Source organism: Hirundo rustica, chromosome 3 (genome assembly GCF_015227805.2).
Source record: "Hirundo rustica isolate bHirRus1 chromosome 3, bHirRus1.pri.v3, whole genome shotgun sequence".
Lineage (NCBI taxonomy): Eukaryota > Metazoa > Chordata > Aves > Passeriformes > Hirundinidae > Hirundo > Hirundo rustica.
The window spans coordinates 98,160,759-98,188,511 of NC_053452.1; the positions used below are offsets into that span (position 1 = coordinate 98,160,759).

The 27,753-nt window shown below is 36.5% G+C and overlaps 1 protein-coding gene across 20 annotated transcripts in view; it reads right to left on the minus strand.

Moving 5' to 3' along the window:
• MYT1L (myelin transcription factor 1 like) overlaps window positions 1-27,753 on the minus strand; it is a 316,913-nt gene that overhangs the window by 36,404 nt on the left and 252,756 nt on the right. For 13 of the 20 annotated variants that reach the window (XM_040058847.2, XM_058419772.1, XM_040058845.2 and 10 more), the window contains 4 exons: window positions 25,910-26,146; window positions 24,104-24,225; window positions 23,678-23,740; window positions 23,111-23,179 (listed from right to left, as the gene is read on the minus strand). In XM_040058847.2, the coding sequence (XP_039914781.1) occupies window positions 23,111-23,179; window positions 23,678-23,740; window positions 24,104-24,225; window positions 25,910-26,146 (491 nt within the window). The remainder of the gene's footprint in view (window positions 1-23,110; window positions 23,180-23,677; window positions 23,741-24,103; window positions 24,226-25,909; window positions 26,147-27,753) is intronic. The other 7 variants (XM_058419777.1, XM_058419776.1, XM_058419774.1 and 4 more) reach the window with 1 other exon arrangement.

A 27,753-nucleotide genomic window follows, 5' to 3' on the forward strand; every position in this document is an offset into this window, starting at 1 on the left:
CTACATTGCAAAGATGGTTGAGATCATCACAGAAAAAGCTACATTATAATGCTAAGTAAAATAATTAGCTGGTATTTGAGCTGCTATACTAAATCATAGAAAAGACAAAGAATTAATTTATATGCATTTTATGGAACAGACAAATGCTTCATGAATTCCAAAAAGTCACTTTTCTTGAGCCTGAGTTTTGAATTTTAGCCATGCTATTTAAAGCTTCATTTGGAGAAAGCATTCAAATTCAAAAAAGCTTTAGATATTGCATTCTAAAACATCAGATTTCCATAACATTGAATTTTTCCACTATTTGAATCAGGAGTTCATGCAGACTTTGGCTTTCACCCTTTAGTTACATGTGTACTTTCCTCAAAGTTGGTCCATACTGGTAAGCTTTTAGTTCCCAAGGTTTCTACAGAGACTTGAACATTTCTTAAAATCAGTAAATAAGCAACCCAGAGTTCAGTGCTATGGAGTTGTCATGTTCCAGTAAGATGAATTTTAGCTATTTTAAGCTAGTAAGCCTTACCTACTTCTGAGGAGCTCATCAGGGCCAAATTTCAAACATGATTATTGCTACCTTGAAAGGCATAAATTAAGCTGGAATTTATTCAATTAATTTCCCATATAATCTTCACCTGGATCAGTTTAATTACTCTATAGAAAAACATCAAAATATGGTAAAAGTTCTCAGATGTCAGCTGGTAAAACTTATGGGGTTCCCTACAACACTGAAGTTTCTCTTCTCCATCCCAAACAGGCTGTGCACTTAGGACAAGAAATCTAAACAACATGCTTAGAGACAATGCTCCTTCTCTCTTGCTTTGCCTTTGCACAGGACCATATATGTGACCGTGATCTTGCGTCAAAGGTGTATTAACATAGCTCTTAAAGACCAACATACTAGTTGACATCACACATCCATCTTTCTGCTTATAGAAAGAAAAAGCCCATAATTTCTGCATGGATCCTTCTGATACCAATTAGGTAAAACTACAATCCTTGATAAAGAAGTCTTAACTGAGTCTGTATGCCTTTTACCCTTCATTCTTGGTTGTAGTTGCACATGGCTAGCATAAACTTTGGTATTTCTTTAAAAATAAGTGGTCAGGGCATCTAATATGAAAGATCTTATAATTTAAATACTCTCTATATAGATATATACTTTCTCATTGTTTTTTATTTTAGGTAAAATGTTTTGAGATCTACAGAGAGAAAATCTCTTGCTTCATGTGATTTTTTAGGGTTTTTTTCATGCCAAGTAGCTTCAGCAGTCTCCATGCCTATTTCCATCAAGACTAGCTGCATCACTGAAGCCTGACTAAAGTCTCTAAGATGCTGAATCATAAGATATGGGGATAAGAATTAATTAAAGGAATTGACTACATTTTGGTTCTACATGTCCACGGCATTTAAATTAATAAGGGAGAACCTGGAGCAATGGGACTATTCCTCTGCAGTCTGTCTGGGGTACTACAAGGATTTGTTCTTTATGAGTCCATGATTTGAAGCCACCATTTTCCTCTCCAGCTTTCTATCCTTTTGAGGATAAGCTATTAGCAAAACTGAACAATGTTTTTTTTTTCTCATCTTTTCCAAGACATTTTGTTGCAGGCAGCATCATTAATAGAGTCTTCACAAAAAGGATTTATAAGATGCACCACCCATCAGTCTTAATATAAGACCACTGCACCTCAACCATTTGGACAGTCTTACACAATTTAAAAACTAGCTTATTTCTGTGTCATTAAAATAAAAATAAGCAACTAAATCAAAAGACGAAATCATCCTGCTGTAAATTGAATTGAGTATCTTCAGAAATGGCTTTGCACAGTTCATATCAGTTTAAAAATGCACTTTTGATTAAACCAGATGAGATCTTTATGTTGTCAAAGATTTCAGAAAGACCTTTCAAATTTTGATTTTGGCACTAAAATATTTGTTTTCAAGTTTCATAAGTTTATACTTACCTTCATGTAACAGATGAAAAGAGAGTTTAGTGCAGCTGGTAAGAACATTTTAAAACTCTGGAACACTTATATTTCTGCTCTTTCCATTCAATGGGGAATGCTCTTGACAGTGTGACGCATAGGATGCAGATAAGCAGCAGTCTGTTAGAACTGTGAAGCTACTACAATATTTACTTGCTTTCCTAAACAGATCAGATAAGGAGACAACCCCAAGGTTTTATGCTATTGGAATTGGGAGTCTGTATTTTCCAAATGTCTGAGCATATGTAGGACTTGCATATACCTTACTACTTTGCTATAATTTACTACCTATACATATACGACTTAATCATATGTACAAACAACAATGCCAGAAAAAGGTATGCCCTGCTTGTAAGAGGCAGGTGATGTGAAACTCTTTTAAAATTACTATCATATTATGTGGAAAAAGAAAGCTGTAGTTTTCCTTGCTTACTTAAAGTAAATCTGTTTTGGCAGGATCAGAAACTCATTTGTAGAATTTACATAGCAGCTTATTGTAGCACAGGAAATACTTTAGTAGTGTAATGAGGGAGGTGACAAAAGGAACTGACTCTGTGAAGAGTGAAATTCAGGACGTAAAATACTAGCACTTGACTACAAATTCAGGGCATCCAGTAAAAGAAAGGGCTTGTCAGGAAAGGGGAATGCAGTTAGCAGTGCCTTGATGTCCCATTCATCTCACAGATCATCCCAGAGAACCACTTTTGGGAAAACAAGCAGAAGCAGGAAGTAGGGCAGGCAGCAGAACAGCAACAGCTGTGACAGCTGGATTCAGTATTGGACTTAGATTCAATAGCAGGAGAAAAAAGGATGAGAGTTAAATTGAGAAGGATACACTTAAGCCCTGCTACTGATTCTTCACCATGGTAAGACTGAAGGTCTGCAGCAATTAAAACAAACTTCTGGCAGAAGAACTCAGGGAGGTTCCTGGGACTGAGGAGGAAATAGATGCAATGCCCAAATGAGCTCTGGGAGGGTTTTTCCAAATGCCAGCAGTTAAAAGTCTAGTTGAAACCTCAGCTCACAAGACCCCCCCCAGCTCTCATCAGCATATGGCACTACAAATAAGACCCATAATTAAACCTATATTCCTAGGCTTTTATCTAGGCCTACAGGAGCAAAATAAGCTTACATGTAGTGTATATACCTAGATTTACAGCTTTACTAGCACGAGAACAAATAGAATTTTACACAAAGTGCAAAGCCAGAACTGCCATAGTTTCCTCCTCATTAATATGTATGACTTTGTGGTTGACTTACTTTTTCAAATTATTTTAAAACATAAATTAGATCCAAAACATAGCGATAAAACAAAGACATAAAAAACTACTTCAATATTTTTATTTTTGTGCTGAGGATATCGGTTCCCATGGACAAGAATTAAACCACCAATTTCTCTCACACTGACCAACTGCAATGAGCTCCTACAAAATACCTTTCATGACCCATAAGCTGATGGATCAGCACAAAAGTGATGTTACCTTTACCATTTACAACACTTAGTACCTACTGTGTTGTGCATCCAATCTTCCCTTGGGAACACATGTATCAATAATACAGCCTATCAGAGAGAATATCCCATAAATCACTAATTAACTACATAAAGCAGATGTAGCTAGCAAAACAAAAAATGTATTGAATTGAACAGGGGAATAAATTTGGAAATTGTGCAAAAACTCAGAATGGTTTGCCATAATGTTCCATACTGCAAAAGAGCTGGGATTAATAGAACATTATATCTTTCCCATAGTTTTATTTTCACCATGCTGTCAATTTCTGTAGTAGAGGTGTGATTTTCTATTGAAGATTCAGAAAGGCTAGAAAAATATAATTGTTTCCTGTGGGATTTTTTCATAGCAGAATGTAGAATTTTTTATTGTCTGGTGGTTTCCATCTATTTGAGATTCTGTTTTATTAGACTGAATCACCAGCAATGGAATTCATACATTGGGAGACTGGAAGACAGACACAATAACACTCGTATTTCTGGTTTTTGTCTGAAGATCTGAGAGTATTTTAAAAATATTACTGGAAAGGGGAAGGATTTGGCAGAGGAAAATTGGACAATAAAGAGTCTAAATTACTTTACACAGAAGAGGAAAATATGCTAAAAGTATAGATTCTTATTCACTGCTGTGTTTGCAGCTAAAAAGCTGTATGTCTTCTGAAACTACATGTAGATTCATAAACAAATTATTGTTGGGTTTTTTTGTTTGTTTGTCTTTTTCCCTAGTGAAGTAGTCCCAAAACAAAAGGTTACAAAAGTAAAATTGTAAAGAAATTGTGTTTACCGTTCCCTGAATTGAACATGCAAGAGAGGAGGAAAAAAAGGAGAGGGCAAGAAAGGGAAAGGAGAAGTTCTGTCAAATTAAAAACTAGATTTTCTGTGGAGTATAGTAGGTTTATTGAGTGTCTATCCCTTTAAGAATTTGAGGGCTGGTCAAAAACTACAGGTTTGCAGCTTTTGACAAACAAGTCCTCTTTTTAACTAGCTAAGAGGCCAAAAGAGAGAACAAACTTTTCTTCAGTTTCTTCCTTTGCCAGTCACCACTAACCTGCAGGGAGCACTCCAGGGTGAGAAGCAAGATCATGAACAGAACAGTGTGGTCCTCAGTACAGATTTTTGGCCACAGGTGTGTCAGTAAGAGCCAGTGTTGTGGCTATTGTTATGAAAACACCTCTTCAGCAGGAACTGGACAGACAGCAGCAACTCATTTTGTCTTTACTCTTCTGAGTAGTCAGAGCAATGCCTTCCAGCCATTACTGTTCTAGCCAGCTCTGTGAAAGCAATATGGATATGTAAATCTGTAAAAACCTTATTTCCAGTCCCAGGTATTTTGGTAAATTGTCAGGCTCTAATTAAGTATGTGAAGTGGGAATGCTGTTGATTCTTTTCCTCATGACGACACAGAAAAGCTGTTGTCTGTTCTAATTCCAGCAGGAACACAGATATTTTCCATTTTAATCCTGTGGTCTTTTATTGTCTATGTTTTACCACAGCATTTGATTTTTGAGTTCCACTGATGATACTTTCTTCTGACGTCTACACAAAACCCCTCCACCTACACAATCTATCTATGATTTTGCAATGAAAAAAGTTTTGTTAGGATGGATTTATTTTCCTTTAATTTTCCTAAGAGAGGTGCCATATCTACATACTTCTTGTATTTCACTCCTTCCATTTTCTTTCCTGGTGGCTTTCATCGTGTTTTCAATCCTTTTCCTGAAGTGAAGGAAGTACCTCCATTTGCTTTTGCTCCATAGTTTGCTTTTCATCTATATTCCTCTCCAGCACTTCTCTGCTGCATTCTACTCCCTCATTTCCCAAATCCTTTTCTTCTTATCTCTTCTTGCCTCTTTAACATTTTCTCTCTCTCCCTTTTGCTTCTTTTTTTTCTCTGTTCCTTTTGGCTGATGCCTTCAATCTCTGTTCCTCCCTCATCCTTCTTCCTTTCATGATCTCTAATAACCTTGAAGTCAGTGTTTCTCTCTTCTTTCTTCCTTCCTCTTTGTTGTTTTTTCCCATTATCTTTTCTTTCATCACCCTTGTTGTCCTCCTGCTCTTTTCTCCCAGCTGATTTTATCATTCCTGCCACCTGCATTGTTTGTGGTCTTCTCTCATCGCTGAAATGACTGGGTACACATTCTGCCCTTGTGTCAGAGGAGAAAGTGCTGTGTGTGAAACCTTAATAAAGAATTTATCAACTGTCAAGGCTCAATGAGTCATTTTAAGTATCTTGCCCTCTTTTTTTTTTTTTTTTTTATTGACGTCCTTGTGAGCTTTATCACTGGCTTCAAAAGGAGCAGAACCAGCCTAATACTGGGCACTTCTGGAAATTGCATTCAGAGCTCATCTGAGCTCATTTGAATTGGTTCAAGAGAGAACATAAACTCTATGGGACAGTCATGCAGATAATGAATATTTCAGGAGATTTTACTTCTCTGGTTTCATATTCAAGGCTAAACTTATGTTCCAATCTTCACAAATGTACCTATTATGACTGTGCAAAGTCAGACCAGTATAAATATCAAAGTTACATAAAAATGCATTGTAATAAAAAAGAATTAAAGAAGTTAAATTTAGACCCATATGTTAATTATTTCCTTCTATTTGTTCTAGCTAGAAGGAGTATTTAAGCACAGAAATTTAATTTTAGCAAAGTCCTCAATATCACTTTTCCACATGTAAAATACTATTAGCATTTCTCACTTAGCAGAATGCTACTGATACGACAGGTTTCTCTGGAGGTAATAGGGAAATTTAAACACCAACCCCACAGCACATATAAAGGAAAAGGATTTCAGGAAATTACAAGAGCCAGCAAAACAAAAAAATTGTGGTGGAAAGACAAATGGGTGAATGAAAAATTTTTTTTTCATCTTGTAAGGGTTTGGGTTTTTTTTGCATTGGAGCCAACGCAGTTCCAGTAGGAATGGGCAGGAGAGCAGGGAGATCCAGACAAGGGGCATTACTGAGCCATCTCAGAAGACACTGGGAAAAGTACAGATTGGAGATTGGAAAGAAGTGTAGCATGCAAAGATTTGTTGTTGCCACTTTCACTGTAGTCTTTCTATCCATGAAGGAACAATGCCAGGCCTATGGAGCTAGTCCAGGCATGAGACTAAAATAATTTTGGCTCAGAGGCTTCATGGAGTAATTTCAGTCTCTTTTATCTCTGCAGAGAGATTGCTCTGTCTCTTTCTCTTTGCCACTAGAAATCCCCAATCTGAATGGTTCTGAACCTGGGGCATGCTGACTGCATACTCCTCTCCTCAGGTAAAATTTAATTAATTCCCTGATTTTCTGCATGTACTAGTTTTTCTGTCCTTAGCTGCTGCTATTATTTGTATTGCCTTTCTGCATTTTTTGAACTGTGTGGGGGTGAGAAAGAACTTGATATTTTTTTAATTACACTGAAATCCACTTTTCCTATAAGCAGCCTAAAATGCATCATGCTGGCACATAAAGTATTTCCGTGCACTCGAATGCACAGATACACACAATGAGCTTAAATTAATTATACTGCTTTAGAAAAAATATTCCTGTGCCTTCCATTACCACCTCTGCATGCTGCCTCTTTTGCTACCAGTCAGGACTTCCCAGCTCCCCAGCAGCAAGTACCATGACGTGCTGCCCACTGTTCTCACATCTAGCATCAGCACATACCCCCTTAACATGCCAGTTGCCAAAGGCAGGGTATGTGCCTAATGTGAAATAGCTTCTGTGCACTACCCAGGGGGTGCTCTGTGCTCAGAAGCTGCCAGGGGAAAGCTGTGAATCAGTTCTCCCCTGGGCACCTTGCCCACACTTTTTCTCCTGCCAGCATTGCCTGCCTCGGAGGCAGCACCAGGCAGCTGCAGATCCCCTCCCTGCAGCAGAGAACACTTCCTGGCAGCAAGGATGAATCAGTTCCAACATATGCAAATTCAAATGTTCATTTCCAAACAGCTCAGGCTTTGGAAAAAAGCTTCATTTGTATGTGAAGGAATAACACAAAATGATGGGAGGCACAGAGAAAAATGCAGAAGATAGCCTTAAGAGAACATGCCCTACAACTAGGAACAAAGCCATGCAGATTCTCTTGTCTCTTAATATCATTACTGTAAGCCTGAGCTCAAAAAAACCCCAACCCCCCCAACAAAAACCCACAACCCCCCAAACCCCAAAACAACTAATCAAAACCCCATATGGGCTTTTTTTCAATAAATTTATGTGGACACATTTTTCTCTAAAGAACATCCCATTCCTGGTTGGTCTATTACTATGGAAACTAGTAATCCTCTCAAGAATATCTGCCACCCAGTCACTGCACAGCAAGATTAATCCAGGTTTGCAAAATAGCCAGTGACAGGATTTCTATAGCTCCCTGCATTTGACAATGGGTCCAAGTGAAGCACTTGAAGACAGTAACAGAGGTGTAACATTTAGTATTCTTCACCTTAAAAGGTGTTTCAAAAGCTCGTATAACCAACCTAACATTTCTGTTTATGATGAAATTGGGAGTTTCATCTCAAAATTAAATTAAGATTAGGCTGAATGTTGAGTACTTTGAAGATTCACTCTTTAAACTAGGTACTTTTTCCCCAGTAAGAAATGTACACTATAGTCAGTAACCTGCTGGTTACCTTGAACACCTTAAAATTATCAATAGAGTAATTGTTGAATTTTCATCTCTAGGCTGCTGCCTCTCCCATGTTCCACTCTTTTGTGCTTTGTATATCTTGTCCTAGGTAAAGCAATTAACAAAGGGTTTGATGAGAGCTGCAGTATGACCTTGAAGCTGCCACTTCCTGGGAGTTTCCTGGAGGTTTGGAATGACTTCAAAATCTATGAAACTGGAATACTCAAAAAGGTCAGCATCACAGCACGGAATGCTGAGAAAAGCTGTCCGATTAGTATTGCTAAAAGCAAAAGAAAAAAAAGATTACCAACTTTCATGTAGTCTGTGGCCTTAACAATCCACTGAAGCTGTTGGTAGGAGACTGGGCACAAGCCAACATTAGCATTCCTTAGCTATTCTATTTATCTGTTTCTTGTTCAACTTGTGCATGCACAAACAACAAAGATAAGGATTCTACTAGATCACAGGAAAGGAGAGAGTTGAATCAAATGTATGGGGAAAAAAAAAGGCTGAGTGGGAAGGGTGGAAAGAAAGAGCATGGAGAAAGTCCTTCTTCAAAATGGTGTATCTAATATAAGTATGAAAGACTAAGCTTACAAAATACTTCTAGACCTATATAATAAAGAGAGAAGCAAGAGTCCTGCCTCTAAAGTGAGTTCTCTCAGCCTAGCATTATGGCAAAGCCATAAATCAATAGGATTGTAAACATCTGTGAGTTCTCTCTGGGAAACATATCCTGGGCAGCATGAGGGCTAAGATGCTTGCAAAAAAACCCCAAACCCCAAGCCCATTAAAATAATCCAAGTGACAAAAAATGTAATAGGTGGGAATTTTCTTCACTATTAGCAGCTTGTTTCTTACAATCCTGTTTCAAAAGAGCAATTAAAAATATTATTTTCAGTGCACATTTGGAAAAGTAATGTAAAAATAATAGTTTGGTGTAAAATGTTTAGGTGACTAATTGTATCTTAAGGTTGAGAGTTGCTTTACTCCACATGCAGCCACTGCATTGTGCTCACTAGTAACCTTGAGAAGTGCTATTGTAGCATGAACTTCCTTACGCTGGATGGACTTTTACATGTTTTCTGCATGTCTGCATTTCTCTCTGGAAACATGTATCATCCAGTAAGAGGGACAGGCTACCATCTGGATAAAGGGAGCAAACTCAGGAGTTTTGCTTTCCCAGACAAATAAAACAGATACTACCTTCTATCTTGGGATGAGGCATCTCCAGCAAGTGAACAAAATACTCCAGTTTTCATTTCATGAAAACAAGCAGCTTTTTCCCTCTAGGCCTAAAAACATTTGTCAGAAGCCTAAGTAAAGAAATATGAAAATACTACATGTGAATTATATCAGACTGTGAGAGGCAGTCTGGTCTAGTAAGAAGGCTAATGAACAGTGCAGCTAAGGGAAATCCAGTTTTGTTACTGATTTGCTGTGTGACTTTATACTGATTCTTGAAATCCTCTCAGACTTGCTCTCATTTTTCATGTGGCTGTCTTTAGACTCATGCTCCAGACTGAGTGCTAACTTACCTCAGACATGCAGTAAGCATATTTAATTCATACTGAAGGGAAAAATCCCTAGTGAGAGTCTAAATATGAACCTGTCTGCAAGGAGGACAGCTGGGCAGTTATGCCCATCTCTACAAGGATTCCATCCTACTGCCTTGAGGTATACTCCACTGTTAGACACTGGGCAGAAAAACCGGATGTAATGAATTCACACTTAAGAAGGTACAATTTTCTTCCCAGAACTCTCAGGACCACAAACACTAAGATGCAGGTTTGCACAAGACATTGCCAGGTGTTTTTGGGCCTGAAGGACTTGATATCCAAAACTGAGGAAGTTAGCTTGCTCATTCTTATGAAAAAAAAGTGTAAGGGAATTGTATTGCTGTCTACAAATACCTAACAGATTCATGGTGAAGGCGTAACAGAAGTTTTCTCAGAGCTGCACAGCTGAAGAACAGTCAATACAGGGATAAAGTTCAGCATAGGAAAGACAATTTATTATAAATTTAAAAAAAAAAAAACAAAACCAAACCCAAACATCAATCTGGTCAAACACTGGAACAGTTGTGGGAACTCTAACCTTGGCAACACTCACAACTGGACTGGACAAGGTCCTGAGCAACCTATTCCAACTGGACCTGTTCTGAGCAGGAGCTTAGACTAGCTAACCTTTGGATACCCCTGGCTACATGATTTTGTAATTCTGTAATGCATCTTAAAAGCCGTATCATAGAGAATACTGTTTGGCCTCCTATTGGCAGTACAGACGCAGCTTTTAGTTAGAGACTCTATTCCAGAAACACCACGCACTATCATTTTTCCTTGATTCCAGTCCCTTCTGAATAGTTCAAGTTTCAACCATCAGGAAATTTGTCTGTGTAGTTTTATATATTCAAAGTATTTGTATATTTCTTTGTATTTGTATATGTTCTTCTCAATAAATAAAAATGATGATTTTGAAATCCAGCTTGCAGAGTTAATGAATGCTCAGAAATTCTCAGTGAGGTAGATGAAGTGGATCACAACAAATATCCTGATCTGTGAGAGGGACTGTGTACCCGAGGTAATACTCTCAGCTTCTACTCTGGCCATCCATCTGCCTCTGCTTCAGAGTTTTCTGCTCCCCCTGAAAGGATGCTGCAGCTGTCTGGGTAACAGCAAAAGAAACAACGGCGCTTTTAGTACAGTATTCAATAACCTGAAATTGGTGTCATTTCATGCTAACCTGTCAGAGTGGATGAGGCAGTTTGCACATTATGAGAACAAAGGAGATACCCCTTCAATGAGGGCAGGAAACTCTGATAAGACCATTAGAACTGTTTCAAGCTAAACTCTTCATTTTTCTGTTGGAATCTAAGACTGTATTGAACAGCACTTGAGTAATAATTCCAGCTCCGTATGAATGTTCCAAGGTATCATTAAGTAGAGCACTTGAGAATCAATTGTGCTTTTCATTGTCGTGGGATATGCTCTCGTGTCTTTTTCTGACTTGAGCCCTCTTTACTTTCTTATCAAATTTAACAAAGGCAGAAAGTCCATGCTTTTGTACCTTTTCCCCTTCTGCAACTCCCATAGGACAAGGCAGCGCAAGCTTGGTTTATACTGTAAACACCTCACGAAAGGGCTACATCAGGTTTGCAGTCTGAAAGCTGGAGGAATAGTTTCTGAAGCAGCTGCACAGTGCAGGGAGGTTGGAGGCTCCAGCCAGGGAAAAAGGGCTGTGCAGGACAATGGCCCCGTGTGGCTGCGTGCAGTGCTTGGGTTATGCTGTACCTTGGGGCTCACAACTCCCATGCACTGCTGAGGTAGAAAAGCAGCTCTCAGTGAGAGGCTACCTTTGCCTTACGTGACTTATACAAGGCTTCTCTCTGACTTTTTCAAAGCAATAAACTTCTTTTCCAAAACCACTTCCTGTTTTAGTGTGCTTATAGTCAAATAAGCCTGAGCATGTATTTACTTTTCCTTACTGTGATTTCTAATTGACTTGGTTAGTGTTGATACAGACCTTGTCTAAACTTTGATTAATACTTTTCTTTTTCCAGGCTGGTTAGGAAGAACCATAACTTTCATCAGAGTGAATGTTTGCATCTTCTAGTCAAACTCTGCCACAGTATTTTTTTAAGAAATCGCTATCCTTGCAACTATTCCTGTTAAATAAAAGCCCCTTGCCAAGGACTTGGAAGAATATTATTACACTGGGCAGGAACCTATCTGCAACACAAATTCTCTGTTTTGATTAGCTCAGAGGTTGGGAAACTTGGCTATACATGACATGGAAGAAGAACATCTTAACCTTCTTGCATGAAGTAGAGATAGGCAAAATTCCACTCAGCACACATTCAGACACAGGAAAACCACTAATTTCAAGATGAATACAGGGTAACAGGAAGGTCAACCGTGGAATAAGTTACCAAGAAAACTACATTTTACAGAAAGGTCTCCCACAGATTGCCACTTCCCAGTGCTTATAGTTGTAAACTGTATCTCTTGCACAGAATGTAATCCATTGGCAGTGTCTTTAAAAACAGCCAAATTCCCCTTTACATGGTGAGAGAAGCTTATTTAAAAAATCAACCTTTGGATAGATATCTTACTCATTGCATTTACTTTACCTTTGAATGGAAGTATCTTCATTGACATGAATGGATAAAAAAAGACAATCCCACTACCTTTTGAATTTTAAGATGGAATATAAATATTTTTGAGATTGTTCTTGATTATGTAAGACCTTGTATGAAGGTATAAATACATCTGGTCTGTGGTACATTAGCATTCACAGGAGTTTTGCAAAAATTGGAGATATGTGGTCCTGATGTGTTTCCTTATTACAATTTGTGAATCAGCAGCATTTACTCTCACTTCAATAGAGTTAACACAAAAATTTGTAAAAATAAAATTAAAATCAGTTAAATTATTATTAAACATAATAATAGTATTCTGGATAATAGTTTCACATAAAAAATTTGCAGCATTTGCATTGAATGTCAATAATTTTTAATTTACAGAGATTTATTGTGTCAAATAGTTTTCCAACAAAAGTTAAGAACTTCTTTACCAATACTTGAATAATTAAACTTTAAAAATACTCTTTTTGTTAGAAACAAATAGTGATAGGACCCTGTCTATGACAGTATCAACCTGAAACTGCTTTTCTCAAGTGGAAGGAGTACAAACTCTGCATGGAATTTGGCCTTGTAATATTCTCACTCCACTAAAAACATGCTACTAAGGGAAAGCTTTTCAAAGCTGCAGAACATAATCTTGGATCCAAAGCTAGCTAAAGACAGTGGGAGGTGTTCTATTGACACAGTTGCCCAGGGATGCTGTGGGTGCCCCATCTCTGGAGGTATTTAAGGCCAGGTTGGATGGTTATGAGTCACCAGGTCTAGTGGAAGGTACCCCTGCCTACGGCAGAAGGGTTGGAAGTAGGTGATCTTTAAAGTCCGTTCCAACCTAAACCTTTCTGTGATTCTATGATTCTATTAGCTAAAAAGATTTTGGATTAAGTCTCCGTAAAGAATTGGAACCAATAAAGGACTTTTTCTGTGAATGTGAATATTGAGGATTAAACCTTAGTTGGTTTAAAAAAAGTAAAGAAAAACATTCTTAATAATTTCATTCTTTCAGATTCTTCACATTCAAGTCACAAAAATTGCATTCCATGTTATTCAAAAGCAAGGCCCTTGCCCCTCCTTCATGATACCTATACTTATAGAAAATACTTACGCTTTCCTGACAGATGTTGCTTGATTAGTGCATCAGAGGAAAACAAACCACCACCTACAATGGTTCCTGGAGAAGCCTTGAGGAGAAGCCCATGATCTATCATTTTTAAAAATTATTCAGTTATTTCCATATAAATTTTTATGATCCCCCTGAGGTTTTTTTCTATAGTTTTTTTACAAATCTTATTCATGGGGAAAAAAACCAGTGATTTTTCTCTGCAGTGTCCAGCATATCTCTGCAGTTTCTAGCATTATAAACATTTACAGCTTTTAAATGAAAACTTATTTGTGAAATGCCCAGCAATTTCTGAACTCACTACCCATTAAAGAATAACTCCGGGATTTAAAAAAAAAAAAAAAACAAACAAAAAAAAAACCAAACCCACAATTATTTTTAAGAAATAATGAAGATTTTTTTACTCTTCACCTATTGTCTGACATCATATCTGATTCATTACTGAAATAGCTTCCAATCTTAGAGTCAAAAATGAATGTTTTTCATCTATTAAACTCTGAATTCAGCATTCAGTAGACTTCATTTTAATTCTTTTAGCTATCCTCAGCTTATACTAGCAAACAAAAACCCCCTAAGCTCATAGTTTTACTGGTAAAAGGTCGAAGTTGTGATTTTGTAATTGTTCTTTAGAATACTTTTGGTGTGCCCCATGTAGAAATGCCAGACTGGCCTAGAAAAATATAGTTCTCTACCTGTAAAAAAGAAAAGAAAGTCTATGAATTTGTTTTCTTATAAACTAACAGCATCTGTATGTTTTGACTATTTTCCTATTTAATATAGAAGAAAAATACTTGGGTATGTAATCTCTTCTGAATAAATTACAGTTCTTTTAACTGATCACATACTTTCACAATGACATTCCCATTAATTTGCAGTCTGAAAATTTGGAAACTAGGTTCTGTCCATCTCACAGTGTACTGTTAACCCTGAAGCCCGAAGAAGGCATTTTAAGTATCACTCTGACTGACTGCTTTACAGCTCATTATTTGAATGAAACTCTGTCAATATTATAACTCTGGAGACTACATCTTAAATACAATTTATTTAGCTTCTTTTTTAAGGGTCTTTTTTCCTTATTTTCCCATAGTCCAAAAAATAATACCTAATGATAGGAATGTGCTTATGCTTCAGTCCTCCTCTGCCTCCTTATTACAGAAAACATATACTGTTGAAGCTGAGTACAGTGCAAGCACAGTTAAGCATACAAAAATCATTAATGATGGCCAGTGGTAAAGTACTCCTCAAAATTTAATGTTGTTTCATACAACTGAGGCCATGCTGAAAGAACACAGTGCTGTTATCTGTGGAAGGAGAGAAATCAACAGACTTTGAAGCAGTAGAAATTCTGTGTGTGTTACGGTAGAAGAGCAGTTTTTACATGCAGATGAGCAAATGTAAATTCCACTTACTGGGAATACAAAAATATTGTAAAAGAAGATTACAATGAGGTGTTTATGAGGGATATGGGATATTTTAGAGATATAAAACATTGATATAGATACTACAGTGCTGCAAAAAATGTGTGCCACATAAAGTCCCAATAGCACTGAGATAAAAGGAAAGGGATGAACTTAACTGCATGGCAAAATCAGATGTTACTGTGCAGATACAGACACCACATAATCAAGTTAGCAACTGGTCATTTTAAGAAACCAAATAATATAAAGAATTTTGTAACTTCAAAAGATTTAAATAAGGCAATCAAACATGAATGCTAGCCCAAGAGAGTAGCTGAGGGCATCTGCCCAGATCATCACTGTTGTATCTTAGCGTAACTCTTTCAAAGGCAGTGGAGCTATGCTAATTTACACCAACTGAGGATCTGGACAATCATGTTTAGGACTACAAGTGACAAAATTACTTTCATTTTGGGGTATATATTAAAGGGTTTTGGCAAGTCTGACCAAACACAGAAAGTGCAAAACACTGCATTTTTAATTCCCCTTTTAGCAACTGTATAGTTTATGCAACTTCCCATGGGGATCACCTCAGCACTTGGGATATACCACAGCATCATGTTGCAGATCTTTGCAGATCTGGATGGAATGAGCAATTGGTTATGATCTGTTGATTTGAAGCAAAAATGATCAACACCACAATGGGAGTCAGCACAATTACCAAATTGTGCCAAAGAAAAGACCCTTGAATCGATTACAAGCAAATGCCAGGTTGAATGATATTAATTATGTAGGACAAGTTCAATGACAAAGAAGTATGACCAAACCCAAGGAAGACAGAGGCAACTGTACAAATGAAAAAAACTCCAAGACAAGAAGGCCTTAGAGAGATTCATTGGGCATATTAACATAGCTAAACAAATTCATTTATAATTAATCACAATTAAGTGCTCCTCTCAGAATAGTTGCTTAGAAACTGCACAGTATGGCACTAGAATGACTGACAAGAGAAAAGCTTCAAAAATTAAAATAAACCATCAAATAAACATTCACGCTGAAATATTTGGTGATTAGTGAAGAGCTAGGAACTAAATAGTGTACCTTCAAAACTGCCTAAGTTGTTATTGCAGACACTGAATTCCAATTTCAAAGTTAGGCATATAGAAGTTGCAGGGATGTGGATGCCCATCACTTAAACTCCTTCTAAAAACTAAGTTTAGACTCTTTAAGTCATAGAGGTTGCTTTGAAAAAATTATTCTAATTCAGTGACTGTTCATCTGAATTGAGATTATTTTGGTAATAACTGAGTGGCAAATCATTTAAAATACTGATTCAAATCCAAACAGTAAAAAAATACAAGTTACTGTTATCTTTTGTTTTGAATAATTAAGTACATAAAGAAACAGGCCATGAGCTGTTTGGCCGTTATAGATACCACTATGCAAAGGAAGCCTCTCATTTCAGAGCATTTCACAGAATTGACAACTTACTAAGGCCCTGATTCTGCAAGGTGCTTCATGCAAGCAATTTCGTGCCTGCATGGAACATTTCACAGCATCAGAGATACCAATATGCAGATGGCTTTTAAGGAGCTTTTTAGAGAGTACATGCTTTTAAGATTACCTCTGAGTAATGAAAACAATGATAAGGGGTCTCATGTAAACAAAACTTAAGTGTTTTCCATTTCAGAGACAAAAGTTGACAAACTTAAGTGAGAAAAATGGAATGACTCAGCCTTACCAGAGTCTGAATGAGTTATTCTAACAGAGAAAAAGCCCAGCCACTTCCATAAAACTTATTGCGACTACAGAGATGAGGTTGCTGCAGATGATGGGTTTCTATACAAAGGACATTATAATAACACCACACAACATGAGGTTGGAAATGCTAGGTATAACCTACAGTGCCCATTTGAGTATTGAGAAGTGCAGGAACAGAGCCCAAGGTGTTCTGTTCTGGCCAGGCATGCATGCTGCCATCAAAGATAAGGTATCCAAGTGGAAATCTGCAATAAATACAGGAAACAAAAATGCAAAAAAAACCCACTGAAACCACATAAGATTCCTAATTTCACTTGGCCCAAGGATTGTTGAGCAAAATGGGGAAGATTATTTCTTATAGGTGAACTAATAATTAGGGACCTATGTTCCTTGGTTTTGTTTTTAATAATTTAAATTAGACTAGCACACTAACTTGCAATTTAAGAACACATCAAAAACTACAGTTTGTTCAGGTGTTTTTACCACAACATTGCAGATAAATTAATAAAACACTATAATTTACAAATGGCTCACTTAAGCACTTTTTAGCATTTCTCCAAATACATCACATCTGGTCCTTGCAATCACATTTCCTATACAAAAGCTAAAGCATCAAGGAATTTCAAAGTGTCTGCATATTCAAAGGATACATACTTATCATCAAAGGAGTATTTCAGCTTAACACAAGATTACTTACTAGGCTCAACAACCTTAGTATTCAAGAAAAACTGTAATGACAACTTCTATTAAGTTTCCATGTAGAAAAAAAATACATAAATAACAGGAGTAAAAAAGGTGATAATAGGAATGGAAATGGTCATTTCTTTTGCACCAAAGAATAATTTTCTAAGATAAAAGTGAGTGAAAACTATATAATGGGTCTCAGGCTTGCTGCATTCTTATAGGAGGACAGATGTAATCTCAACAGGAAAAGGGAAGGGGAAGATGGGAAAGGGAAAGCAAGGTTAGGCAAGGCAAGACAAGGCAAGGGACAATACTTCTTTGCAGATGAAATAACAAATGCACATCTAGGTACTGAACATCAGAAACACCTCAAGTGGAAAACACAGGACATAAGTGGAGAATTCACTCCAGTAGGTAAACAGAAATCTGCAGAAATAACTGGTTTGAGTACATAAAGTGACTGTATATTGGGAGAGCTATCACAGTTTAAAATAGTATAGGCGCTGGTAAATGTCCAAGAATAATGTGGTTACCTGTCTAAAGAGGAAAATGTTTCTGTGTTTTGCTAATATATCCTAATAATTTTTGTCCCTGCATTTTAAATTTTTATTTAGAGAAGGTCAATTTTTTACCAGATGAAGACAGCAAGGAGGAAAATACTACTATTTTCCAGTAATATTTTACTTTATATATTCATCAGAATAAAAGCAACAGAAGTTTCTTAGTTTCCAGGAGGCTGTCTCTTCTTCCCAGTTCTTGCTGAGCAAATTGCAGTAAAATCACAAAAGTAAAAATAAATAATAAATAATATATTAATACAGAAGAGTTTCCCTAGAAGTATGAGGTAATGATATCCTTTCTATCACAAAAACACTGTACTGCATGGAGTTGTTTTTCAAGAAGAATCATGGCTAACAGGGAGAGCTTCAGAGAAGTTCACTTTTCAATGTGACCACTGCCAAGGTTACACCTCTGGGAACAAGGAGATGAGTGAGAGTAGAAGATCACTAAGAATATGGAAATCACTGTGGCAGGATGACATGGAAAAAGATGGAGGCACAGAAATTCTGACTCTTACTTTATCGTGGAGACCATGCAAAAATAGACTGATCTCCTCACTTAGAGTTAAGAAGAGACGTGGGAAACAAAAACGCTCAGGTTTTATTGTAGTGAGGGAAAGGAGACTGCACTCGTCCCTCCACAGGAAATACCAAAAGACATCCTCCACAGAAAACAAGAACATCCACACAGATGCTTTGGGACTGAAGGACTGGGCATACTACAACTGTATCAGGAAGTATCCAAACTTGTAGGCACCTGGTTGAACTGCAAATCTTCCTGAGAATTGGATTCTTCAGAATAAGCAATAATGGGATTGTCTGGCAGAAAACTGAACCAAGACAACAAGAGTAGATGTTGAGGATGCGATATTTAGTTCCACAGCAGACCAAGCTAACTCTTAGTGCTATATACATAATGTGTATATATATGTGTGTGTGTGTATATATATATATATATATATATATATGGCCTTTGAAAAACTGTGATAATCTTTACATCTAAGTAGCACTACGTAGAAATAAGTTTGTCACCTTCTGGGAGTCTCTGGTACTTGGCTTCTCAGGTTCACACATCGACAGGACACCGATTAGAAATTATCACAGTCGGTAAACTGTATTTTAGCTGGGATTGATTTACTAATGAACTAAATCTGTCCTTTTAAAACAAGAAGTAATTTTAACTTTGGATTGTTGAGTTTTGTTTTTTTTTTAAATTTGTTTTGAATAAGATCTGGTGCTTCAAAATATTGTTTTGAACAGTATTTATAATTGCACAATGCTATTACAGTTTAGAAGTAATTGTACCTGGTAGAAAAACCTGCTATGATAAGGAATAAATAAAGAAAACTGATAAGAAAAAGCCCCTTGGTAAGATCACATGGAATTTAATTTATGAATACTTTAATACTGGTAGGTGTCACTGGGTGGGCTGTTAACTGTTTTCCCATCATAGTTAACTTTACTCATCAATATAGTGTTCGGAGGTACTTTAAAAATTACTTGCTTTTCACAAGTACTATAACAAAAAATCTTAATACTGGAAAAGTTTGGTTCCTTGCCAGATATTGATTTTTTCAGACAGCTTTGAAGCTGTCAAGCTTTTTTTTTTCCCCCCCCCCCCAGCATAAGTAACTGAGAATTGAAGCAGAAGATATTGTTCTGTTAATTGGAGATCACTGACCAGGCTGTAACTGCTTTAGTCTGCTGACAAACTATGCACAAAGGCTCTCAGTTTTCTATTTGAGCTTTGGGCAAAAATGAAAAATTGTGCAATCTGCACGGTAAACCTGGGCGATAAGGAATAATTTTGCTGACCCTGGAACAATTTAATTGAAAGTTGCAACATTATTATTCTGAGAGACAGGAAATGTGAGTAATGGAATCTTGGATCCACAATTTCCAAAACACAATACAGTAAGCATGACTGTTAAGCAAAATAACATTTCTCTAACCTTTTAGGATTTTTATATTATTTTGATTGTGAATATTATATGAATGATACCATTAATGAATATTATTTGAAGTGTCTGCTATTTTATATTTTAGTTGGGAATGAAAAAACGAATCAGTGTGTTAGCAAAATTCCAGTTAGGAAGCTGCATTATACATTATTTGTATGTGTTGTAAAATACACACCAGGAGATCATGTATTAGTAAAATGTGATATGAAGGCTTTACCAACACATGTGTGACATGTGATACATGGTGAAGCCACAGAAGTATTAAATCCTTCCAAATTATGCAGTCCAGAAATATTATTCCTACACTGCACTATTAGTTCTTCTACTACATTATCAATTGTTCCCTGTACCCTATACATTAAACAAGTTATTTGCCAAGAATTTTAAAAAGGTTGACATCCTTATGGAAGAATGGAAAAAACTACACTGAAAACCTGAACAAGAAATAAAAGATGAAGAAGAGATGAGAACAGTACAGATTGGTAGGGACAGGACAGAAGATCTCAGCTTGGGTTATAGGTAAAAAATGTGTGTACATTTCCCTCTACAGCCTGGGGCAGGAGCCAAGGTTACTGATTCTCACTACTCTTTTGCTGTCAGCAAATATGTGTGAAACATCCCAGCACTGTTCCCCATCTCCTCGTACCAGTCCACGCAGATCACTAAAGCTTCTACTGAAGTTGGCTAGGACTACTAGCAGCCCAGGCTATAGAGCAGACACCAAAATTTTCCATGGTGCCTGGTGGCCAGTAGTATCCCACACTATGGAATCTCTGCCTCTCTTCAGCTTCTGCTTCCTCGTTTTAGAAACAAGGAAATTATACTCCAAGACCTCACACACAGAAATATAACAGATGTAAATGAAGTACTTCACAGTTCAAAAAATTCAAAATCAAATTCCCTTATGTAGCTTTGGTTTAGCTGCTTTGTGCATGCACTTTACATTTACATGATTACATCCTCTTCCATCTTAAGCAGAGAACAAGAGCATAAATGAGAGTTGTATAAAGGATGCTCCCATCCATAGGACTCCTACTTTCCTGCTTTCAAATACATGTGGGAAATGCTAAGACGCTTTATTTCTGTCTCTGTACCAACTTCACAGGATGTAGAGACAGAGGACAATAAAAATAAAAATGTGATGGAGGCAGGAGATGGGCTGATAACAAGGGAGCTTGAGACAGGGAACAATGTAGAAAAAATGATGAAGAAAAACAGGACAGAGTAAATGGAACTGGTACTGAACTCTCCTTCTTTTTCTCTAGAGTTCATCCCTTTTCAAAAAGGATCAATTACACTACACAGATCAGCTAAATTCCCATAACTCCAAGCAAATTCAAGGATTTGAACATATACAGCTCTCTACAATGTGAAGAACTGACAAATTGAGTCCTAAAAGTATTCAATGGAGCAATCAAAATTATATACCTAATTTTTCTGGTTTAAAATGAGGATAATACCGTATTTACTTCAGAATATAACTGCAGATAAGAAAAAATTCTTTTATAACTAAATTAATTAGGAAACACTCAGATGTGATGGTAGTGACAAATGCATGAGTGAATTAATAGGTCTATCTTCAGAGGGCAGTTTGAGAAAACTGGAGTGAATAACAGACAGGGCCTCACATGGGATATTAAAGGAAAAGAGAAGAAATTATTTAGTTGTTTATGTAATGATTACTATCTGCCTTGTGCAATGACTTACTTTGTTATCCTGTGGAAAAATATTTGATCAGAAACCAAGAATTGCCATATAGTGCAAATACAAAGGAGAAATGATTTAAGGAAGCCTGCTTAAAATCCTGTCATTTTGAAACTTAATAGAGTTTTATGTGTTCAACTGGTATAATGATAACTGCTAAATTAATAATTTATGCTAATAAATAATAAATAATAGATTTAAACCCTAAAAATATTACTTTAACTTAATCTTGCTTTTTCCTTAGGAAAAGCTTGAAATAAGTAGAGAGAGTGGCATGATGTAGAAGTGTGATCTCAAGTTTAGGTGTTTTGGGATTTTTTTCTTCCTGGTTTCTACCAGGGAGCCTTGACTGCAGATGTTTGAGAAAAGCAGAGGAGAGGAAGTAATTCAGAAACAGCTTCCTAAGACAAGTAGAAACCTTATAAAGGGATAAAACAGCAAAATATTTGCTTAAAATATTCATGCTACCTCAAGAGTCTTGAGTGTGTTTTGCTTATGCATTCTCATTTCCTCAAACTTCTACTATTTGACCCATTCCAACCCAAATTCCAGGTCCAAATCTGAGTTTCTCTGAGGTGTGCATGTCTTTTTCTCCTTATAATTAAATGTTTTCCCTGATCTCATTTACGTCTCCTTTTACATATCACATATTCTTCTGGCAGCATATACCAGCATGACCTAAACTAATAGTTTCAAAATATTATTTTTTACTTTGTGGGAAATCAGATGTAAATTTTGCATGTATTGTTTACCTCTAGCAACTAGATTAAGTAAAACTAGAGAGCAATCTTACTCCAGCAGTTTTCTCATGCTTGCTTTCTTATTTTGCCCATGGTTTACATCAAGAGTTGTTTGGTATTTTTAATAAGTGTATGCACTGAACTCAAGAAATGTATTGTAGAGACAGAATACTGCTAAGCAGTATGGCAGCATAAGGTATCCATTCATACTTTCCCTATTGCATTCTCCATATTAACTAAATTACCAGCTCAGGAGCACTGCCCTGTCCTAGCACTAAAAAATGCTTCCACACAGAGAATGGCAGTAGAGCATATGTGCAGGACGACAGAGCAAAGCTAAGTCTCATGATCCTCTAACATTCATTGTTCAAAATTGTTACTCCAGAGAACTGAAAGGAATGGTAAAGAACTCATTTTAAGCAGGGGATAACTAAGTAAACATTAAAAAACATAGTCACATGAGAAAATGCATTAAGCTGGTAGCAACGATAAAACCTGGGGAAAATTATGCAAGCATTTGGGAAAAAACAAATTGTTTTCCCTCCAACTGTTTCTGAGAAACTGCAGTGCTTTACTGCTTGTGTAATCAGAAGTGTTTCATCAGTCTAATTGTATGGGAATTTTCTGCTCTAACTAGCAAGCTCAAACTTCAGAAAAAAACTGAATAGGAATTCAATCATTAAGATGAAATTCTAGAAGTTCTGTCTTTTGTCCATCCCTGTCACCTAATGGACACACAAAAGGACATACTAGGTCAACAGACTTATGTACAGAGCCCCCCTGTATGGAATTTCTAGAGACTTCAATGCATGTTCCAAGCAGGATCAGCCCCTTCTGCAGCAGCTCTCCCGACAGCATTTCTAATTTCTGATACAACTTTACACAATTTCCGATCAAATAAATATCTATAAAGAAAATATTTGTTCTTTATATCTTACTTGAGTTCTTGTGAGCTTGTGGCCAGCATACTCCGAATGCTTTTGTCAGCCAAGGGACAGCCAGATAAACTGTAAGACATGGCAGGACATACAAGTATGTTAATCTTCTCATTACCTGAACAGTCCCAAACAAACACAACATAAAAATTAAAAAGTAAAAGTTTGTAATGCAGAAAAGCGATGGGGCAAGTGCTGTAATATTGAATTCCGTAATATAGTTAACCCTCTGAATATATTCAGTTATCAATATTACTTCCAAAATTACATACTGTAAATGTTCTTGTTTGTTTGTTTGTTTCTCTATGAACTAGAAAAATATAACAAAAATATTGGAGATTCCTGGGTTAACTACTTAAATGCTTAAGGAATACTTTGAAAATTTTAGTAATCTATTTCAAAATAAAAGACGTTTATACAACACACAAATTAGCATGCTTTTAAGATCAACATGTATTACTCAAAGGGTTAACACATAGTTCAACGTTTTACTTTGACAGCATTGTTGAGGTAAGCTGAAAACAATAAATTGAAAAGACAGAATCCACCATGAAAAAAATGAAGTCACACCTTCTATGTGAGGCGTAATTACCAGTCACATGACCACTCCCATCACACCCTGGTGTTGGACATCTGCCACCAAACAAAAACAAAAACAGCCAAAATAGTAAGTATGTTTAAAAAAAAAACTTTTAAAAGTTTCATTGTTTCCAGTTTAGCTGCAATGACTGCAAGGGGTTTTAAGCATCCTAATCGAAAAGCTGCAAAATGAACAGGTTTAAATGAAAATGGCGTCTCAATACAATATAGCATCATTAGGAACAAGCAAATACACGTTAGCTTATCACTTTACTTAACTGGCAGTTTGAAACATTTATATGCTGCACATGTTGCATGCTCATACTGCAAGGCGTATATGTATTCGTTGGTTTAAAAAAAGACAAAGAGAGAAAAAGTTAAAAGGAGATAAATAATTTCACCTCACATTATGCTTACGTTATTAAATCCTTTTTGCTCTCTTTGCATTGAGGGTATTTGGGTTTAGGACTTGGGATTGTAACTTCACCAGGATACCGTCTTTCTTCAAGTGCCTCTTGGAAAGGATCCAAATCTTCCGGCTACAGGCAAATATATACACATTAATTTCACCTAGATAAGGTCACAACTCACACAAAATAATGCAAAGCAGATTCATCAGACGGTATCTCCTTCTTATCCTATTCTGACAGAGAAAATTAATGAAATTATTTTATAATTTCACGTACTAAACTTTTGAATAATATTTGAATATTTTGATGAGGACTTCACATTAAGTGAAATATGAAAATTTTTAACAAGAAAAATAAAAAGGAAAAACTCCAGCTTTTTCTATAGCTGTCCTACTATTTTTCTCTAAAGACTCAAGTCTTTTCCCTAAAGTCACTGCAAAACAGAGGAAATGCAAAAAAGATGACTAAATGCAGTATCTTATGCATCAAAAAGCCATCTTAAATAGCATTTTCAAGGACTTAGAACATCTCAAAGATGAAAGAGAAGCAGTCTTAACATCCACACACAGTACCTCAGTCTGGGACCAACCTCAGTGGATCTGTCTGGCAAGACAGAATGACACAATTTGTAATTAACTTTAGTGATGTTCAGAAATTCAAACTGATCTATTTCAGGAATGCAGTGGCTGAATGCAGGGATTCAGGGATTCCTGCAGATGGTGCTATAAACAACATAGGAGAAGTAGGGAGTTCTTACTCTGAAAAAACATGCCGCTTTACCTCACATTTCCTTGATTGTGACAGATTTCCTACCAACTTCAGTGAAATTAATAGCGAAACTGTATCACCAAAGTTAGAATGCATTCAGGATACCTAGTGAAAATGCCAGTTCATTATATATTTCAAAGATACTGAGGATAGCTTTATGGTTTAATTAAAATTGGCAAGAGATGTGCTACACACAAATATTAGCCTAATTTTTGGCTATAAACCAAGAAAAATCAATCTCTTGAAGTCCTCAAACAACTAAATTGAACTGAGTGCAGGATTTTAAGCCACAGAAAGGATAAGGGTTAAAACCTGACAGAAAAAAGCAGAGGCACTGAACCTTGTCAGCAGACCTATTCAGTGTCCTGTCTATTGTTTTGAAAAGTAATAAAAATTCACTAACAGATTTTCTTTATTTGCCTCTTCAGTTTAAAGGATTTTGATGCTGTCTTGGTATTATAAGTAGAAAAGTAACACTGATTTCCTATATCCCTTCTTTGTATTCTTGAAAGAAAGTATTTCATTAATACAGGCCCTTACACAGAGCTATCAAGAGCATATAAGTAATCTAGGAGATTAGTTGAAATAGTTGAAAGCTGCTTTGTTTAAATTGATTTCTAAGTAATACATGCTTTCAAATACTCAGCACATCATTTATGGGTTTCAAATTCAGGAGAATATCTTTTCTTCAGAACTGATTGTACCAGTATTGCAAGGTTATGTCAACTTGCTCATACACAGTAACAAAATCTGGATATAGCAAAACATCTTTACCGCAGAAAATATTTGTTAACAAGATGATGCTGTTAGAAAACATGATTCACATTCATGGTTCAAATGTTGCCTTATGGAATTTAGTCACAGATCAGATGTGTGCCAGCATGATATAGTCCTAAAGATTAACCAGCAGAAAAGTCCTTTTTGTAGAAAATCATCAGTTTTGTCACATACTAATTTTCCTTCCTCTTTCCCTCCAAATTTCAGAAAATTAATGAATTTCCAAAATTAGACTGCAACAAGAACTATATAGATGAAAAAGACATACATTAATCTCTTTGGAATCATCTTCATCTATCCTACTTGGCTTCATTTTAGTGTAGTCCACTGGCAAGTCCCAGCAGTCACCCTCGTTCAGTTGGTAACACCGGTTATTCATCACGGCTTGTCGTTGTGGGGACATGGGCTCCAGTGGGGTCAAAATGGTGCAGCAACCATCTCGCTGCCTCTGCTTGTTCATGCTCAGATCCAACGTCCCATTTTCATCGACTTCCATATCAGGATTCTGTCAAAATAAGAAAAATATTGTTAATTCAGCTTTACCCTGGCAAACTGCTACCTCTTCTTCAATCTAATCTTGCCTAGCAGAATGATAAAATGCTTTTCCATTCCTGTATAGATTGTAAGCATTGAGCCCCCTCCTACACATAGCATGATGCTGTTACACAACATTAATGCTGTTAAAGTGGATTTCTTCCTGAATGTCTAATTTGATGTTTGGGGGGAAAGTGGAGAGTCTTCAGTATCCCTCCTGCCACCCAGCACATAGGTGCAAAATCTGATATTTGAAGTAGAAAGCTCTAAATGTATTTTCTTGCCATTGTCTTTATGCTCTTGATTCTTTCTAAGACAGGTGAAGTAACCTGTGAGGTATCATCTGCATAATTCTTGTTTTCAGCCCTGGCATCTGTCTGGGTGATTAGAGAAAAAAAAAAAAAAAAAACAACCAGCTAACATCAAATAATCCTTGTTTCTTTTTTTTTACATTAGCAGTCAATGCTTAAATAGATAATGCCAGAAACTTAAATAGGGAGGTAGAGTACCAAAAGAAGTCCTTTTGGACACCATTTGTCAATGAAGAAATGCACTTAAGTTTCACAGCCCCTTCCCTGCAGATGAACACATATTAACAATTCATGTATCTATCTTGATAATAATTTGTGCCAATTTCTGTGACACCTGGTACTGTGAAAAATGGGACAAGTATGGGGCTTTTTTAAGGAAACAAGTGTTGTCTAATATATTAGATAAGGAGAAATAAGATATCTTACAATGAACACAAAATTTAAAAACTAAGGACAGATAAGATAAAAATGTCCATCGAGAATCCCTGTTTTTTCCAAAAATTATGTGTTCCATGGGAAATTTGGTTTCAAAACGAATGTGAATCTGACTGACTCCTTGGATGTCTGGTGACTTTCTTTCCTTTTGAGTAACAACAGAGCTGCAGGAAACCACAGTGAATACGAATCTCTCTTTCTGAATTACTGCCTTTTGTTAGAGTTTTTATCTAATTGCTGCTATCCAGCTAATTTAATTTAGAAAGTATTTGTTTATCTCCTCAGACTCATTCCTTCAGTCGCAATATAGTGACACATTAGGAAAGAGGCCCTTTCTGGCTTAGACGCAAAAGACTTTTAGCATTGTATTCCAGCTTCTCCCATCCTACTGAGTAGAGAAGAGCTGCATTTATTTACATGCCAGAAAGAGATTTTCCTCTTGAACAGTATTAAATGAATTAATATAAAAAGGAGCATTTGAAAACAAAGTCCATTCTGGCTTTTGCATGATAATTACTGATACTTACTGCTACAGGTTTAGTTTGTTATGAATGATCATAACATGAGGCAGTTGTCATAATAAGGGAAAGCAAACCTTTGTCTACAGGAGAAGAAGAGAACATGTCTGCCAGCTCAAAATCTCTCTACCAGTACAATAAATATGTTTCCTCTGCACTGCATCTGTCTGCTCAGCCATCTAGTGGTCTCCTGTAGGCAGCACTGTCCTGTCTGCTTGTTCGTGGTAAATACTCATTTTTGAACAGCTATCAGAGCCAAAATGAAATCTAAATCTTTAGCAAATGTTAATAGTGCATTGTTTCTTCTTAATACA